Source organism: Opisthocomus hoazin, chromosome 2, assembly GCF_030867145.1.
Source record: "Opisthocomus hoazin isolate bOpiHoa1 chromosome 2, bOpiHoa1.hap1, whole genome shotgun sequence".
Classification (NCBI taxonomy): Eukaryota; Metazoa; Chordata; class Aves; order Opisthocomiformes; family Opisthocomidae; genus Opisthocomus; species Opisthocomus hoazin.
In genome coordinates, this window is record NC_134415.1 from 25725223 (window position 1) to 25745159 (window position 19937).

The following is a 19937-nucleotide window of genomic DNA, read 5'->3' on the forward strand; positions in this document are numbered from 1 at the left end:
AGCTGCGTGTGTGAGGCCAAGCGAAGACTACACTACAGAAGAGCCTTAAATTCCGATTTAGCTTCTTCCTCCGTTTGTAAGAGATTTTTCTCCACAAAACTGTACGATACCAAGTCTAGAAAAAAACGAAGCAGGGTTTTATGCTCAGCACACAACAGGGTAACTTTATAGGTTTTTGCTTTTACACCAAAAATACTGGGTCAGCTGGACACCGTGTGTTTTTAGCTTTTTCTTCCCTAGTACAGCAAGCTTGCTCAAGTTTGCTTGGTGTTTACCTATTAAAACTAGTTATCAAGATACATTTTTTTCAATTGCCAGTACAATGACTACTTGCAAGACTCCTAGCACAGAAAGACAAATGCCGATCCATAAATTATACACAAGTAATTGAGTATACCCACCACTACTGCAATCTGCAATCTGTGTACAGTGTATTGTATCTGTGCACCAGAGCTGCTGCAGTTCACATCTTCACCGGAACTTATTTTCTGCAATGACTTTCTTTAACCAAAGTGACAGGTGACCCCCCAGTCATGAAGACAATTTCTTGCATATCTTGAAGCTGTCTGACAAACACAGCATTGTGAAAACTCCAAGAAAAACTGTGTACAATTCTAAAGGAAAAAAATCAAAGGCTTATAAAGAAAAGACTTCCTGAAGAAGAAAGGAACTTCTCTAAGGTTCAAAATGACTTACATACCTTTCCTTGTGCCAAGCTTATTCTGGCAATTTTTTTTTCTTTATATGGATCCTCAAAATGAAAGATGTTCTGACTTTCTTAAATAAGCTACGCATTAACATACATGCCCAAATCTTCAGAAATTCTGCCCTGAATGTTGGAATACATGTAACAAACCCCAACATAAAATGCTTTTGAAAGGCAATTTAAAAAAAAAAAAACAAACACACAACACACACATCATGTTCTTGTAACAAAAAGATATTCTAAATTCAAGACAGCTGCACGGTCAACTGAACATCAAATGTTTCCCAACCCAGAAAGTTTGCCTGGTAATTCTACAGAGAGAAAAAAAATCCAAGATGCTTAGCCATCCTAGCCCAAACAGACATTAAAATAATACATAACTGATTTTATTCATGCTGTTACTGTCTGAATCCATGTGGGAAGCATTCAAAATGCATGTTTATTTTGTCTCATTGACAAAATAATGAATACTAACCATAAAGATTTCTACCTTTCAACACTGCAGGCCCTACTCCAAGTTGAGAGGCAGTGCACTTCACCAATCCTTCGTTTTCATAGCCTCCAAAAATAGAGTGTTGAAGTTCCAAGCGTAAGAGCTCTACTAGATCAGAATCTCAGCATACTTTCTGAAAAATTCAATCACAGTAAGAAAAGGTTCATCACCTCTCTAAAAGTAGGAAGAAGCGCATTACATCACCAGCAATTGTAATACCTTCTCACAGCCAAAAGGAAGGAATGGGAAATACTGCAAACACAGGTACCTATACCCAAACACAACTGGCACAACTCAGAAACCTGTGGCATGTGTGAGGTGGCCAGCTGAGTAACAAATTCGCTCTCTTTTCTTCTACCTCCCCGGCGTATCAGGAAGATGATGCTTCTACCTTGTGAAAACATGCTGGAGGAGGAGAGCATGTCTCAGCAACCTCACCATGGCAAGATTTCTAATGACAACAGGGCAGGATCACTTTCAACCTTGTTATTCGGAGATCAACATTCCTATATGTAGTTATAATGCCACACGAACCAAGTCCTAACAGTGTATGTTCAGAAAGATGTATAATAGGCCTACTTTCCATACTCTTTAAGTATTTTATAACAGGGCTGCATTATAAAAAGCACAGGAGTTGAGAATATTTTGCAACCATATTACTTAAAACTGAGAACCATCCTCTCCTGGAAATGCAAATATTCAACTTGGTTAAATCAAGACAATCACAGATAGACATTTTTTCCCAAATCTTTGGCTGTATTGCAATGGTTGTTTCAATTTGTAATCTCCAACTAAACATTTCCTATCCACGGATTAACAATATATTTACTGACTTGTGTCTTTTAACAGTATTTATCCAACATAACAAAATAAACTGCAATTTGTTATACTTTTTTTTTTTTTACAAAACATTTTATAAATATTTTTACAAAATGTATACAAAGCAATTTCAAGTGAGACATACTTTACAAATGAAGGTATTTAAGCAAATAAAGTCCATACCACACTGACAATAAGTGACACATCCTCTTTAAGTGAAGTCAGTCTGTAAGGCCTCCCTAATCTAACAGATAAATTATACTAAAATCTTCAAAACAAACATAGTTTTCTTAATTGCCAGTTTAAAATTTGTTTCAATATTAGGCAGTATTAAATAACATTGAAATCACAACGCTGATCCAGCAAAATAATGAAAACATGTTTAAAGTCATGCACATTCACAATACTTTGCTGGACTTGAGCCCATATGATTAATAAATTCATACTTTTTTTTAAGCACAACGAAAATACAATTCTTTCATTCACTGCTTCACCACGTACCAGAATTCCTTTAGAACTGAATTCAAAGGAGTGAACAACAGAACTTTAACAATCTAAGATTAATCTTGCTAGGATTGTTCAATGGGTTCCTCTCATACGGAGTTCAGAGAAATGTGTCTGACCAAATCAACCATGCCAACTTTTTGTAATTTGACATTTTTTATATGCCATTGTCCCCCACCCCCAAATGACACCCAATAGAAGACACATAGTCTGATACTTCAATTACGTATTTGCTGTAGAGAGGCTGGAAACCCCATACCCATTTTGAGGTGGTACAAAAAGCAAGTGGATCAACAAATGTGCAACTTTTACTTTTTTATCCCTCTAAAAGAAAAATTTAACTACTTAAAATCCAGCTGTGTAACTTACTGGTTTCCTTCCTAGATAGTTTAGAACAGCTAAATTTCCAAAATGATAAAACAAAATACACATCAGGATACATAGCCATGAGCATATTATTAAATCTAAGAAGGCAATAGGTGAAGACTGTACTGTCAGTTTTGCCAATAAGAAAACAACTAACCGCCTGAGAATCTATTCTATGGACACCTACCTAAAAATTTAAAACTGGCAACACTTATAATTACTTTGAATATTTTATACAACACTTGGGAATGTTGGGTTTTTACAAACATGTACTTTAAAATTGGCACATTTTTTTTAAATGGCAATAAGTAACATACAAAACCAGTATTCCATTCACGTTGAAGGGGAAATGAATTTGAAGTTTAAAGTTCATCTTTCTCACATTGCTTTCTAGATTTGGTTTCCTTTAGTGGTCATATAGTGGACTGTAGCTCAACACAGAGTTGCACTGCAATCTTCTCCTGTTACAAGGATCTAATCCTGCTTTCTTCTGCGCTACTCAGATTGAATGCATTACATGACAGCAAAACCTTCTGTTTTCTTTCCTGGCAATCTGACTGACAACCACAGCTTGTCACAATGAGCCTCTCCATTACAAAAATTGTAATCAGCAAGTCTGGAAAATGGCTGGTAATTTTTCCACGAAATTATGGAGAAGGTCTGGGGCAAAACATGAGAATACCTTAGAAATCACAAAAGCTGTATCCTCCTGAGCAGACATTTGTCCTACACGCACGTGACGAACGTCAGCGTACTTACGTGCACAAAAGCACTCATGACCAAAGTAAACTAGGAAAAAGCAGCATGGGCAGCAAAAAAAAGATGTCATAGATTAAAATAAATAAATAAAATAATAAGATTCTATCTTAACAACATGACAGCAAGCCAAATACAAACCATGCAACGGTTTCACTTGGCTTTACAATATGAATTAATAATTACATACTTTTTGATATGTTTAAACAATGGGATTGCTGATCAACTTTGGTCTGTACATATCTTGATAATTATGACCGCTATGGTGGATGATTTAACATTCTCTGACAGCAAAAGCAAAAAACTCAAAAATAAACACTGGCCTTTAAATTTAATCAGAGTAAGGCTAATGTCCTCTTAAAATATACGCTACAAATACCATAACAGTTTTCAAATAAAAGTGCTTTTGACACTTGGTCTAGAAAAAACAAACAACAAATAAAAAAAAAAAAACATTTATACCACTTCAGAAAGACTCAAGGCTGACTACATCCAATTATAAAATGCAAAATCTTTTCCTCAAGAGTTAACATATATATGTATTATATATATAAATTCATGGCTCTATCATGGCCTCATCCTGTACACTTTGCCTTTTACTGGCTTCCATTCTACCTTCCTTAGTCAAGCATTTATTACTTCATATCATGCCACTGTGACTAAGATCATATAATATCATCCCACAGACTAAAGTTACCCACTACAAATATATCATCAAGTACTAGTTTCTGCTCAGAAAGCAATAGAAAAGCACTTTAAGTTTAAATTATGAAGCCTTGTAAACACACTGATGATATCCTTCCAACTTAAGAATGCTAGAACACAGATTCAGTAACAAAGCAAATAATCACTTCTCAATAGAGGTACAGTGGGTTGTCCAGAAAAACTGAAAATCTGAAGGTTTGTGGATGAGAAGGGTAGGGGAGAATTGTTGCTTCCATCACTTCTTAAAAACATTTTCTTAATAAATATATCCTTTCAAATGACTGTGATTGTCAGTATATTAATGTATTACATAGGGCCTAACAACCTGCAACCTTGTTACGTTGCAGTACTGCACAGTTATCAAAAGCACTATCATAATAATACTTGAAATAGCAAGGCCCTCACAGACTGCATTCTAACAAGGATTAACTTTACTTGGATATCTCACTGTAACCACAATGAGTATTGCTCTCAAACACAGAACAGAATCTAGCTTAGAAAGGTTAACCTTAAATGCATGTCAGGCTGTACTTGTGGTGTCATTCACATTTGCTTCTGCTAAGAGAAACACAACTTGTCCATGGTACTGTAACTATTAACACTCTAAGATACTATTTACAGCTGCTTCTAAAATAGAGTCAGTTTCTACAACACCTTCACTGTGGTCTGGAATAAACTTTTCCAGGCAGTTTTCCTGTGAAGCAATAGGTGAAAAATTAGGAAATTCTAATTCAACTGAGCCGCTACTTGTCGCCTCATTTTGCGGCGGTCTCCCAGCTTTTTTAAGTTCCAAGATGTTTTTAAATGTAGTTTCTAAACTCTTACTGAGCAGTAAGTCTTGCTGGGGTTCACCAGAGCCTTTCCTGTTATCAGGATGTAAAACCTCATTCTTTGGAGAGCTCCTCAGAGTTTTGTCTTGGAGGGAATTATTACACGTTACCTTTGAGAAAGATTGAACTGTGTTCCTTGATATTTTATTGTGTGTTCCATGACCGCCTCTTGACATAGTTTTTGACAAGCCTTCAGAACTCGAAGAATTCTCAGCGGACTTCGCAAGATCTTTCCCAGCCATCTTTTCTTCAGAAAGGGCCACGTATTCGCTCTCAGAAGAACAATTAGCTTTTTCAAACTTTAAAGCTTTAGTGAGGCTCTCCCCTTTTTTAGTAGAAGCTATTCCTTCTCGTGGTGTCAGAATGTTGTTAGGCACTAGAGGAAGTTTACTGTGATTTGCAGACTCTGCTGAGCTGGATTTTGGTCGGTCTCTGGCTTGGGTTTTGGTAGTCTGACTTCGAGAAGATAATGTTTTGCTAGACTGATGGTCACTTTTGCTGGACTGTGCTTCTTCAGCTGTTTTATCAAATTGTTTGGCAGAACAACAAAAATCGGCCTGATAACCATCTGAAAATTAAGTAACAATATTTTACTTAAATTACCTATACATCAGAATAACAGACACTCCAACATCGTTCCTGAGTATTAAAATTCAACTAACATCCACAGCCTACAGATTCACGTCTTTAAGAGACATACACATGCTTAAGTTTTCTGCTGCATCCAGCATAGGAGATAATCACCAAATTAATCAGCATCCAATGCAGGAGATTATCACTGAATTAATCAGCATACTATGCATGTATGTGCACTGCAAAACCAGACTAAGGGCACTTCCTAGCATTCTAAATACGCAAATATAGTATCTAGAAGACTAATAGCTTCTTCAACACATCCTCTAAATATCTTTTAAAACATGCAGAATATGCAGAACATTTAAACAAACGGTAACTGCTACCTTACACAAATAATGTGTTTCCAGTTGCTTATATTCAACAACAGCCTGGTTAAAAACACTGACATTTAAGTGGCCACAATATTCCAAAAGCAAAACTTAATTAAGATGAGAAAGAGTATTCATGCTTCATATAGCAGTGTTCTTTCTGACTGCCAGCAACCTCATATATTCTTCCCTACTAGAACTGAGACCATGCAGGAGTCAGGACTATATTTCTCTGCCGAACAGGCCACATATATTTTTTCCCCAAATAAGTGCCTTCAACCTTACAGTGTCTCTACACTGTTGAATTTGGGGTTATTAAAATTTAACTGGCAACTCTTTATCCAGCATTTCAATTACTGAAATCCCTAGCAATCAGTGCCTCACTGTGGCCACAACTCTTTTTCAACACTCCATACTTAGGCTGTTTTTGTAAGATTTGGAAGTTAAGCATTACTTACCAGGATCCACTAGTGCAAGACGCTTATCCCGGGTCAGAGATGCTCTTTCTTCCTGGTTAAACATCCTATCAATCATAACCATTTCTGCAGAGGGATTTATCCGCTGCAGGAAAAAGAAAAAAAAACCCAACCATCTCTGCAGTCACTCATATGTTGGCAACCAATCAAAACATTCATAGCTTAGTTACTCCTTCGAAAAAAATAATGTCTTTCATTAGATATTTTCTGAGAACGTTTACAATTCCACAGCATCTTCAACAATCTTGACTGTGACTCAAACCACTACTGAAACTCAACCACAAAATATTCACATTTTATGGTACGTTATATTTGCTAAAGATTTCAAAACAAGGAATTACTTTTCCAGTTGTAAGCATTGTACTTTTTGAGGACTGAGCATGTTTACAGTTGTACACCACAATTTTTTACATCATACAGTATCTTTCTCTTTTAGAAACAAAAGCAGCAAAAATCTTGCAATGGGACCACCCTATCATCTTGTTTCTTCCCTGCACTTCTCTCCCATCCTCCTAACTGTTGGCACTGAGTTGCATTTTGCTGACGATGCCTTCAAGTAAGTGGATTCCTCCATCACAGAAGAAAGTCCACTGGCTACTAAATCACAACATAGGCAACTAGTGCCAAATCTGAACGCTATGTGAAATAACCTCTTCAAAATGACTGCATGGGATTTACCATACAACATATCAGATGCTAAAAGAACAGATTTTAACGTCCTTCCCCACTTCACACCTGCAATTACTTGCAAATATTTGATGGTAGCTTTTTTAATGGGACTGCTAGATTCCAGAACCATATTCATTCTAACACATATTCCTGTCTCTAAAGCAGAAAGATCTAAACGTCTATTATCTTCAAATTCAAAACTTTTCCAGGCTTGAAAACTAGCATGTCTGAAGCCACAATGACATTTCCTGATCCTTGTAAAATACATTCTTAAAGTAACTTCTTTTTACCTCATGCCTGGGATTGTGAAAGCACTTCAATGGGAAGCATTTCTGATGAATATGTGAGGCTCCACCTAGCTTCTAAATAGAAGTAATGATTTCCTAAATTGTAATATGATTTAGCTTCTATTATAATATGGCTGTAGGCATCTGAATGGAGCTTTTCAACATTCTTTCAGGCTCCATCACCCACAGAAACATACAGAAATCACTTGCCTGACAACCACAGCCTGTTGAGCGCAAAAGCAAAGTATAAGCTGAGAGAGGAAGTTCATGTGTCTTCAATGTCTGTGGAACTTACATATAACAGCACCCTTACTTAGGCAGTATATGAAATACAAAACTCAACCCATTTCACTGATTTTAAGATGTACGCACACACTTAAAAATGCAGGTTGGCCACTGAGATTGCTGGTGCAATAACAAGTGCACTGGCTATATATATGTATTTATCACCTTCATAAGGCAATAAATAGTATCAACAAAATGTAATCACCTTCATAAGGCAATAAATAGTATCAACAAAATGAATTGTAATGCTAGCTCTCACCTCCCTGCAGACTTTTTCTTTCTTAAACAAACAATCACATCCTATAAATATAAAATGTACCTGGGTTATATGCCTTACCATTGCATCTTCTATAAGCAAACTTCTGTATTTATTTAGCATAGCCTGTGTCCTCTTCAGAAGCTGTGTCGCTACAGATTCAAATTCACTGTCCACTAGAAAGACAAGAGCATACTTTCAAATACTGTTCCTCAGTAACCAGAAGGTTCAGTAACCTGCACAAATTTGAGAATGTTCCCTTTCTTATTGCTCTAACTTACATACAGAATTCTCTCAATATGTTGATTACAAATGTATTGCCAATTTTTAAAAAGAAAATTACCTTTTCTTAAGTCTTCCTCTGTCGGCAGTGATCCCTGGCACACATGGTATGAAAGGAGTCTCTGAACTGCATCGTTTAATGATCTGAATTGACTTTTATCTGGTGTCACAGCATGCACTTGATCCTTCTGTAACTGCTGTAGAATACTACAAGGAAAATTAATTATATATAATTAACACATACTCTAACAGAAGCGTATACAGTGACAAAAATTAGAAAGAAATGAAGCTTAGAGGAAACATCTGCAACAAAATTACAGAAGAATGACTTACAAAGCTCCTTTAGTTAACTGTTTAGCAGCAGGCCTTTTCTGTCCAACTAAATGACCATCCACCTAAGTTCAAAATAAAAGACAAATTACTATATATCCCCCTCCTTTGCAAAGCCTAAGTTTCAGCATTTATTTCTGCCAATTAAGTATATCACCAATACTAAGTGTAACCACCACATAAGTATAAACACTTTCAACTATCTCCTATTTTCACAGGGCACTGTATCAATGAAATAGGGAAGTCACTTCTCTTACATAAACCAAAGGTCTCAGACGTTATTTGTAGGCAAACTCCACAGTAGTGCAGACACATGCTTCACCCGGAAAAAGGCTGGTGATCATATTTAGCAGGTGAAAAGAAGTAAAGGTACAACTAAAAACTCTTCCAAAGAAATCTGCTCTCAAGAACTGTCTCTGCATTTCTCAGCTGATGTCATCTTGCCTGATTTTGATGGATTAGAGTATCTGTGGGGATAGGAGGCTAAGGTTGCGTACTTAAACTCTTAAAAGCCACAGTGGCTGGGTGGGGGGTGAAACCGGTTCTGGGAATTCTGTTTTAGTGTCGATGCTATAGATACAGCCATCAGGTATATGATGACCTACATCATCTTCTCCTTTCCTTAGACATTTATGAAGCTAGTGTTTTTCAAGGGAACACTGTCCTAAGATGTGAGGCTCTCTGAGGTGGTAAAGGCTCACGTTCCTATTGTATGAGAGGCATTACTGCAATCCAAGTATTCTCCCAAAGAAGCCGTTCTGGATCAAAGTCTTTATTTAATATGAACTTGCTGGGTTTTTTTAGTTACCCAGTCTGAAATTCGTCACAGAGCAGAAGTCACTTATGATTTAAAAAAGATTGCATGAAAGCTCTTCTGAACTACAGCATGGTTAGAAGGAACAAAAAAAGTATGTGGTACAGAGCATCCTTCTCAGCAAAGCAGCAGCATGAAGCAGGCACACTGTAATGGTACCTGCTGGCCAAAAAGCCTCTAGCTTCAGAGCATAAAAAGTATTCACCACCACAGGCGAATGAACATCTGACCAACAATTACAAAACCAAGCTGAACTTGTAATTGAGTACTACTGTGAGTATCTTCTGCTCTACTTCTACATCAGCATGACAGGGAAAAACATTCACGACACACTACATTGACAAATACTTTTACAGCAAAAATTCTAAATCAGATCCTCCCTTGTTTTCCTCCATAATTGTGTAGTAAAGTTCCATCCACAATGAAGCCCACGCTTTCCAGTCTACTTCAAACCCTCACTTCGTGCCCTCAGCTGCTCTGCCCATGAATGTAACAATCATCTCCACATCTCCTTCAGAAGTTCTTGTACTCCCTTCTCCAAAAAAGCTGACCTCCCCGTCCAGCCCCAAACCCTGGACCTAGTGTTAATTTTTTGTACATCGTTGCCATATATAGGAGAACTTCTCCTGGTTAAACAAAAAAATCAAACAACAAAACAAATCACAACACCAACAAAGACACTGCAGACAATGCAGTAAAGAATAAAACAGACTTTAGACCGTTTGGAATTTTTCTTCTACTTCTCACAAACCATCCCCTCCCAAACAGCTAGGGAACAGCTGAGCTTGTAACAAATAATGGTAAGAGTAGGCCTAACTTATGTCCAACACCATGAAGAATTGCTGTGCCATATGACATCTTCAGGGAACAGTACAGTCAGACTTCACTCACTGAATTACATCTCAGAACAGCATTCAGAATATGAATTTCCAAAATATTCAGCATTTATTATGTCAAGGTAGAATTTGACAAGCTTGAGTGACTTCATATGCTCTAAAAAAAGCCTGCAAGGTTTCCTAGATTATCAATATGGAGTTGAAACATCCCTAACTTCAGTCAAATTTTAAGCAAAAAGGAAACATATCAGTACAAGTATTCTTTACCTGTATACTCTGTTGAACTGACGATGACGTTATTACTTTTTCTTGTGGCTGTGCGGTTCCTAGAGACTGCTGTATGATTTTTCCTCCAGAGTCCTGTCCTATAAAAAAATATGTTAAAAAAAGACTGTGTCATCCTAAGCAAGAACAGAATAATTTCATATACCTATCCTGATCATTTTACTTGAGTTTCTAGCTTTTAGAAGAATGATAAATGTCTCCTACACTTAAAAGCATTAGTGTAACTACCCTGTTGAGAAATTGGCTAATAAAAATGAAACAGAACTGATATTTCATGCTGCAAACTACAAAAATCCTCAGATATAAATCATCTCCTACCACAGTACTGCAACGTAGGAATAAATTCAAGTACTCTAAGTATAGTGTCCCAACAATTTATTGAAATCATACAGTACATTTTATCAAACTTTGCAATACTAACCCTCCCTCAAGCTCAATTTTTCTACTGCTCCTGAAAGTACTGAGACGGCAGGCATCGTAATTTTTTTTTTTTTCTGTATTTTCTAGATGGGCAGACTTCCTCCAATTGCCTTGCTCAGGAATTCAAACAGCATCTTACCAGTTACGCTACATTACAACCAACACAAACAAGAATTCCGCCCCCCCACACTGTGCTGATTGTTGAGAATTGCCTGAACAGCTTGCACATAGCAATATACAAGGGAAAAAAAGAAAAAAAACAAAAGGGCAGGTAGATTATTGGACTTTATTCAAAAGGGTTACTTATGTTCAACGAGAACATGAAGGTTACTGTATTTTTCTGTTTTTTAATACATTGGTTTCATTCTTTTTGTAGTATGGTACTGCCCGAAAAGCCCAGTATTTCGCCATGAACAATGCACTAACTATTCTAACTGAAAGTGACATATTCAAAAAAAAAAAATCAAGTGATGACAGCCTGCACAGAACCTTGTAATCACTATTTTTCTTTCCTCTATATCTGAAGCAGCCATCACAAGAGAGGGTCTAGAAGCTTAACAGAATTTTTAGCAGATGTCCATATTTTGAAAATGACTTATTCCTACTTTCCTAAGCTGAAAAAAATAAGAAAAAAAATGAAAGAAGGTGCAAGTTTGGATTTTATAGCAGGGAGAAATAATTGTTTATTGTGGAGATTCAACTTTTCACTCTACCAAATGAAGTGCCACGGTTGGGAAAAATAAAAGCACACGCTTGATACTGAAAAATTTAGTCTGCGTTCTTCTAAAACCAAAATTCTGATAACCTTTAGGACCCCATCAGCATTAGCCATCAATGCCAGTCTGACACTGAAGAACCACCGATTTCTGTTGCTGGAGAAAATTAAGAAAAGTATTTTAAAAAGACCTTAGTTGACCTGATAGTGTGTTGCTCAGAAGACTTGTTAGCTGAGGCTGTCTCAAATTATCTTGTGTCTTCGATGCAGAAACTGGTGATGTCTGGTTCATAGCTTTTTTCTGTGCCACATACATTAAAAAAAATTAAAAAAAACAGTCAAATATTTACTGAAAGCTTTAACAGAGGAAAACAGCAAAAAGGCAACTAAAATTCAGCTTCATTAATCCTTTTTCAACCTCAGTCTCCTAAAAGGTGAAATTTCAGTCATCTCAATTCTTCCTAAGAATTTTATAAAGTAAGTCAGACAGGAATAGAAATTACACTAACGGTAGAAATACACACCAGTTACACTCTAGAAGACCCATGATCTACCACTGCAAGTGTCCCTCAGAAAGCTCAGCTTTTAAGAGTCTTCAAACTGCAAGATAATTAAATAAGTTGTCTCCACCACAAAAAAAAAAAAAAACAAAACACAGTGGAACAAACTGTCCAGCATTTAGCAACTAAATGATACATGGTTTACAGCACAGTACAATATTTATAATGCAAGTACAAACAAACTAAAAACATTCCAGCAAACAGTAGAATTTGTTCTCTGTAGTTCCCATTTTCAGCTCTCAAATTTTAGTACAAAAACAAACTGATCTTTTACAGCAATAAGAAATATTATGCTTTTACAAACTGCTGAAACTCACTGACCCAGTACATACCCTACAAACAGGACAGCACAGACACACACAGTCAGGCAGGCCTCAAATTACTCATGGGCAAACAAAATGCTACAACCTGTCCTAGCAGTTTTGGCAAAGACTGAAAATGTAGTTCCACAACATGTTCGCCCTTATTTTGTGAATACATATTATTTACTAAGACAGATTATTTCATTGCGTATTTTGGTCTTGGTTAACAAAACCCATTAGACCTTTGGAAAATGAGAAAGATCGAAGATATTTAATGCAAATGCATTCTGGGACAGTTCTTATCAGTATTTTATAATAACCAAGGGAAAAAAATAAAGCAAAACAAGGACAGAAGTGGAATAATAGTTTCTTGCTAATCGTGTGACAAGTCTCTGAGTTAAATATTGGCAGAGTTTGGAATTTCACTTACAAAAACAGACAACAGCTGCTTCAACTGGACAAAAAAAGACCAGTTCTCATCTTAAAAGTAAAATCAGAATATTTTTTAAAAATTATTACTAAGTAGACCTCTCCTTAGAAAAAGTATTTTTTAAATGTTATGCTCTTGCAAACTTCTTTAAAAGGTATTTTCTCTTAAGGATTCTAACAAACACCTCTTGCCTTGTCTTTGCTTCAAATTTGAAAGCTTCTCACTGCTCCAGACACACAGTGGACTAGCTGCCAAAAAGGTTAAGTTTTAACAGGTTAATTTTCTATGGCAAATAACAAAGAGAAACCCAAGAAACCTTTTCACCTCTACTTTGAATAGGTCAAACCTTGAAGAAACATGTATAGTTTTCAGTGAGGTCAAGAGACTTGTAAGTGCTAAGAACATACCCGAGCCTTTACCTCTAGCTCTATAGTAAGATTTTGAGGAGAGCGGACAGCTGTGTAATCTCACAATGTCCACTCCTTTCAACGGGAGCAGAAATAGATCAGCGCCAAGCAGCTCTGAAAATATTACTAAATATCACTAACAAAATCTTCTGAATTAATGAAATTGACAGACTCATTCAACTCAGTGATAGACTTCAGAAAATATTAAGTGAAATTATGTCTCTGGATTACAGTACTTCTCAGCAGTTCCACAGTATTTGTAACAACACAAACTAGCAAAATTAATGTTCTCTGTATTAACATCAACTTTAATACTTTGCTAACCAAAGTTTAGCATAGCATAGAAGGCATTTCTTTGGCTACATTCTCAAGCAGCTTTCATACCTGACCAAAGGCGAACTGTTGTTGTGCGACTCCAACTGACGTGTGACTGAAGGTGCTGACAGATTTGGAAGAGGATGCTGGAAGACGATGCGATGCACTGACGGGAACTTGAGTTCTGTTCTGCGTGAGCTGATCTCCAGAAAAGTTTCCTCCTGATGCGACAGACTGAACTGATGGTCCCAAGCTAGGATGTACTGAACCAGAAGAACTTGCAACAGCAAACCGATTAGAAGCTGACATATTTGAGACTGTAGACTGCCCAGGTGACATCGTAGTAAAACTCGATCTACCTTGAGAAACATTAGCTTGACTGGGTGATAAATGCAACACCGTTGGTGAAGCCTGCTGCAGTGGCACCTGCCCACCAACAATTTGTGAAGTTCCATGATTTACTATAACTTGGTTTCCAGGAGCTGTGAATGTCTGGCCGGACACAAGCTGAACAGCTGTGTTCTGATTATTCAGCATCTGTCCTGAATATGACTGGTTGGCTCTTAGAATGTTTGTAGAGTTCCTGTTGAGCATGACATGCTCAGCAGACACTTGACTAGGAACCAGCTGGGAAGGCGGAGTCTGAAGAAGTTGCCCATTTATGGCCTGGACATGATGAACCGAATTAGAATTAACAGACAAACTTGTAGGTATGAGAAACTGGTTTTGAGGTGCATGAGGCTGTCCCATAGGAGAATGGATAACAATACTACCTCCAGCATTGCTAACTGTCTGAGGTGTAACCGATTTTCTTGTATTTTGTTGATTAACAATATTAACAGACATATGAGGACCAACTACTGAACTCTGAGGTGAGTTTGCAGAAGCAAACGGAATCCCTTGCTGTACGTGATGTTGCTGTATTCCCAAGTTATTCACATTGTAGGCAGTCTGCTGACCCATCTGGACAGGCTTTGGTTGGATATTAATGGGAACTTTGTTAGAGTTTGGTGCCAAACCTCTCTGAATGATGATATTATGGACAGGCAATGACGTCTGAAAATTTGTGCTGTTAAATGGAACAGTTACAGGTTGTGCTACTGGACTTGAATTTGAGTTACCAAACAGCGAGTTACCATTCGGAGTTTGTCTATGAACCAACAGGCCGCTACTCATGTTTGCAGGTGTTTGTTGACCATTGCCTTTCAATATAATCTGAGATCCATCAAGGTTATTAATGGTCATCATGGAAGGTTGATTACTAAATGAACCAATTAGCTGTATCTGCCCAGAACCACTAATCTGGCTGCTATTAGACAAATGCTGGCTGGGAACACTAATTCCGACATGTTGCATAAAGCCATGTTGCACACCGACTGTATTGCTTGCAAATGATGCTCCAACAGGTTGCTGTACCACTTGAGTAACTCCTATAGGTTGCAACGTCTGACCTGAGTAATTAGAAACATTAGAAGCCTGAGTAAAGGATGCTGATGAAGAAGGATGAAGCTGAGCTTGTGCAAACTGTTGGCTAGAACCTACACTGGCATCCAAATATGCCTCTTCTGCCAAAGTCTGTTCAGTAATATTGGCCTCCTGCAAGGACTTCTGAAGAATATCAAAAGGCTGATCCTCAGTAAGATCAGGTAAAGGAGAAGATACAAGTTCATCTTCAAGAAACTGAAGGCTACTGGACAGCTGCAGTCCATCACTAGGCCCCTCTCCAAGCTGACCACTTACACCTTTTACAGACGACTTAGGATCAGTGTTCTGAAATGCAAAAGAAGAAATAAATCATTTTCAGAAAGTCCAAGCTCTACCTTGTTTCCCCATTAAGCTTTTCTTCATGCTAGCAAACTTTCTTTACAAAATTATAGTCTTTGCATGGTATCTACATAAGGTGACGTTCATCACGTACAGTGGACCAGCATAAACATGTGTATCACTTACATCCCACTCCTGCCCTCGTAACAGACTGCTAGAGACACTACCCTCCCTTCACTTCTCAAACCTCCCAATTCCACAGCACCCAGCTCTGCAGCTGCACTGTTTCCAGAGGATGTGACATGCTCTTTAAGTACCATTTTCCCTTCCTCAAGCCGAGCACTCTATGGACAAAAGGATAAAAGAAAGGAGCAGTGAAAAGACCTCCACTGTAACTCAGTTTGGGGAAGGGTTTCAGTAGCAACAGTAGCAGCAGGGACAACACAGGACAAAGCTTCTCTTTCAATGGCTTCCTCTATCAAGTGAGATCTATCTCCAAAATCCTACCAATGCTTCTACAGTCACACAGTACAAACTAGTCACCAGTTCATAAAGTCAAGGAATTACACTAATTCTTCGTTTAGAAAAATTTTAGAAACAAAGCAGTAAGAAAAGCAATGCTACAGACTTTGCGGTTTATGCTAGTAAGAAGATTATGGAGAACTATAATCATTGAAACCACAGCAAGTATTAAGTGGCACCTTGGATGAAAAGATCCTTCAATTCTACATCCATAAAAACTGTGGTAAGGAAAACCAGAACCTACTTTACTCTGGCCTACTGTCAATAAATTTTTTCTAAAACAAAACTATGTCCAGAAACTCTAGACCAGACAAGTATCAGGTTGCTACAGGTGGAATGTCAAACTGAAATGCATAATACTACTTGCAATAGTTTGAAGTTAGACAGCACACACCTTTCTAAACTGCAAAACCCTATCTCAACTATTCAAAGACAACATTCAGTTTCTTTTTAGGTCAGGATAAATGCAAAATGCGGGTGTGAAATTATCAGTCACCTTCATACCCTGAGCCTTCACTCCCTGAAGGTCATAGATGCTTGTTTTCACCTCATATACACAGTGTGAAGATGCTGCAAGCCATACACGTGCAATCACACACAACAATGTCCCCACCCTAACTTCAGCTCCCCAAGCATATTTATTCAGAATTTATCCCAATCTGCTTCTGAATCAGCCTGTGTAGTTTATGAAACTTCTGCCATGTTTTCAAATATTAAGAGATTGTTCTTAAAATTCAGTAAAATATTTTCAAAATACAATTATAGACTTGCAATAAACTTTTTTTACATATAATGTTAACTGAAGGAATTAAACTAGTACTTAAATGCCTTGATGTCTGCATCTCATGAACATCTAAAGTTGCAAATCAGGTTCTCAACTTTACCTAGCCACCATCAGGCAGAGTGAAAAGAGTCACTAACTAGGGCATTATTCGGACTTCTAACTGTCAGGCTCTCGTGGAGAATTCCTTATTGCATCTGTAACTTGTCTCCAGCGACAATGACCAATCTGAAATCTTTCACAACTGTGTAACTTAGAGGGCTCCAGTTAATGTTATTCCAGTTAGTACTAACAATACAACTACCATCACTAATAATAGAAATAGTAATAATAAGAATATTACATGCACTCAAGATTAATAGCTAGATACTCTCCCACTGGAATGAAGATCCCAAGTTTCCTTTCCTGCTCCCAGGACTGTTTAACATCCAAAAACAATTTTATGTGCACAAACTAGAACCAGGGACCTTCCAAGTTAACTTCTGAATCACTGCTGCCCAGGTTCAGAACAGTCACGCAGAACACCATGCTAATTTCAGTAAGAAACCAGTGGCTCTGCAACTTCATGAACCTGCTTACCAACAAGAGTCTTACTCTTGCTGGCTCCATGAACATTCTGCTTTCTTAAGGTGTTCTACTATAATAGAAAGGTGGAAGCAGTCACTGAGTACAACCCTGGCAACAGAGCAACAGCTAAGGAACCCTCTCACGAGGGTTGTAACAGACCCTGGCAACCGCCCAAGGAAACCAACATGGATTCAGCAGAGGTGGTACGCAATCATTACACTCGAGGTGGGGGGACGGGTGGACACCGTGTTCTCATCCTTCAATCAGCAGGAACTTCAATCTTGTTTGTGTCAGGTGCTGGCTGAGGCACTGAACCCTTGACACTGAAATTGTACACTTTGCCACTGAAAGGCATGAGACAGGCATCAAGACAGTCAAACCTGCTTCATGGTAGCAATTCTGAATACATACAAAGACAGAACTTTCAGTAGCTGCAAAAACTTTAATGAAAAAAAACTTGTAAGCCTTTAACTTTTCAGGTATCTTACATTATAAACAGGGACTGTGAATCCATCTGTTCATATTTATATTTTAGATACCCCTTGTTCCTTCACAATGCACTGAAAGAATCTATCTTTGCAATCAAGTCATTCTTCATGTAGGTCAGCACAGGGCTCTCACGCAGGGGAGGGAGGGAAGAGAAGATGGCATTGGCATTCATTATGAGAACAGAGCACGAGAAGAACAAGTGCTGGAGAATGAAAATACAATAAGCCATCCTAGAAACACTCACTAGAAATCCCTGCTCCTCTGATCACCTGCCTTCTACACTACCTACCCACCCAATCTCATATATCAGAACGCTCTTTTGACTTTTACCAAGTATTTTTGTTTCTCCCAACTGCTACTCCTTATGCAACAATCCCACCTTGCCCATAATCTCCCACTCCCTCTCAAAATTACTCCAAAAACTCACTTTCTGAAAATACACCAGAAATACACCCCTGTCTACTGTCCACCTACTCACATGTATCGGAAGAATCTCTACAAAGAACTAGGAAGCCTAGGCTATGACAAATGCACGTCATATATCACCCTTTTTCCTCCATAACCTCATTTTTCTTAGGATGAGTTCTCAAAACCCACCTCTGCCATGCTGCATACAGGAAGCTGCTGTCCAGTAACAGCTAGCCTGGTACCAAGCTGTAACCACTCTTCCCGATTAGCTGAAAATTGGGTGCACCCTATTAGTGTTGGCACTCCACTGCCCCATAATTATCTGAAACAGCTTACAGGTTATGTGGATAAAGAACTGTCACTCAGCACATGTTTCTTCTACAGTATTTAATGAAGATATTGAAAGGGGAAGGACAGGACAAACACTTGACATCACACTACTGTGGCCACAGAAAAGTCACCAGTTCTCTATTCACAAATAAACAGTTTTGGGGATTTATTTACGTCCATTATTAAAGGCCCCTACAAACCCACAAGCATACCTAAATTAGGAACATGAGACAGAGAGAGTCAAAACAGTACAAGAGAAAGAGGAATTACCGAGGAAACCCTACTCCATGTATTCAAATAACTGTATTGTAGGATGAAGAGTTCCATTTTTTTAAAAACCACACCAATGAAATCAAAGACATGTGGGTCAGAAGGGATCTCTGGAAGTCAGCTAATCAAACCTTCTACTCAAAGCAGGACTATTGCCAGCACTAAGCACATCAGCCTTGGCTTTGTCTTCAAGGATGGGAATTCCACAACCTCACTGGGTAAAACTTGGTCCAGGACTGTCAATGCACTCCCGGTGAAGAACGAACACTGAAGACTACTTGCAACACCTAATGATGCAAAGTGAGTTCCCTAACACTGAAGTTACAGGAAGGAAACCTCCCACTCTAGCTACTTAGTCTAAAGAACACACAAACCCCATTCATTAATTTAAAAAAACCTGCTAGCTCAGATTCTACTTAGAAAAAATAATCAAAACCAGCCTAACATACACAGGAAATGTATGAATGACTAACTTGTACGGTCTACATTTGTGCACTACTACATCTACAATCGCAAAAATTACAAGGCCAGATTACTAAAGAAAGTTACACCGTAGAATATTTTCACTGCTCAGCAAGCTGTTTTATGTATTTACAAAACACGGCCCAACAGTGCAGTATCTTTCGATTAATTCCCCATTGAAAACCCAATGAAATACTTAGAATATTAACAGCATGAAGTGGTTCTATGTTGGCATTCAGAATTTTAATATGAAAAAGGTCAAAACCCGTATCTACTTCAGTTTTAGAGAAGCCACGTAAAGCCACAACAGAAGCATGCAACCTCAATACAATTTATCTCCTGACCACTTACATTGGAGTTGGCGAAAATTGAATTTGAGTTGGCTACAGAATATTCTGCATTAGTCAAGTCTTCGTTGCTCTAGTAAAAGACAAAAATCATGTTTAGAACTAATACACCCAATGAAGCTTATGTATGTCTAATACACAGGAATGCTACTTACAGATTTACTACTAGGTCCATGTAGAAAATAATTCAGCGCCTGTGGGTCCC

The 19937-nt window shown here is 37.9% G+C and overlaps 1 protein-coding gene across 3 annotated transcripts in view; it reads right to left on the reverse strand.

Annotated features, from left to right (window-relative positions):
- Positions 1–1643: 1643 nt before the first annotated feature.
- BICRAL (BICRA like chromatin remodeling complex associated protein) overlaps positions 1644–19937 on the reverse strand; it is a 48964-nt gene continuing 30670 nt past the window's right edge. For all 3 annotated transcript variants that reach the window (XM_075412914.1, XM_075412913.1, XM_009932848.2), the window contains exons 3-12: positions 19888–19936; positions 19737–19805; positions 13862–15562; positions 11980–12079; positions 10626–10723; positions 8712–8773; positions 8440–8585; positions 8178–8272; positions 6582–6684; positions 1644–5747 (exon numbers count right to left, since the gene is read on the reverse strand). In XM_075412914.1, coding sequence (XP_075269029.1) covers positions 4945–5747; positions 6582–6684; positions 8178–8272; positions 8440–8585; positions 8712–8773; positions 10626–10723; positions 11980–12079; positions 13862–15562; positions 19737–19805; positions 19888–19936 — 3226 coding nt within the window. In that variant the 3' untranslated portion in view covers positions 1644–4944. The remainder of the gene's footprint in view (positions 5748–6581; positions 6685–8177; positions 8273–8439; positions 8586–8711; positions 8774–10625; positions 10724–11979; positions 12080–13861; positions 15563–19736; positions 19806–19887; position 19937) is intronic.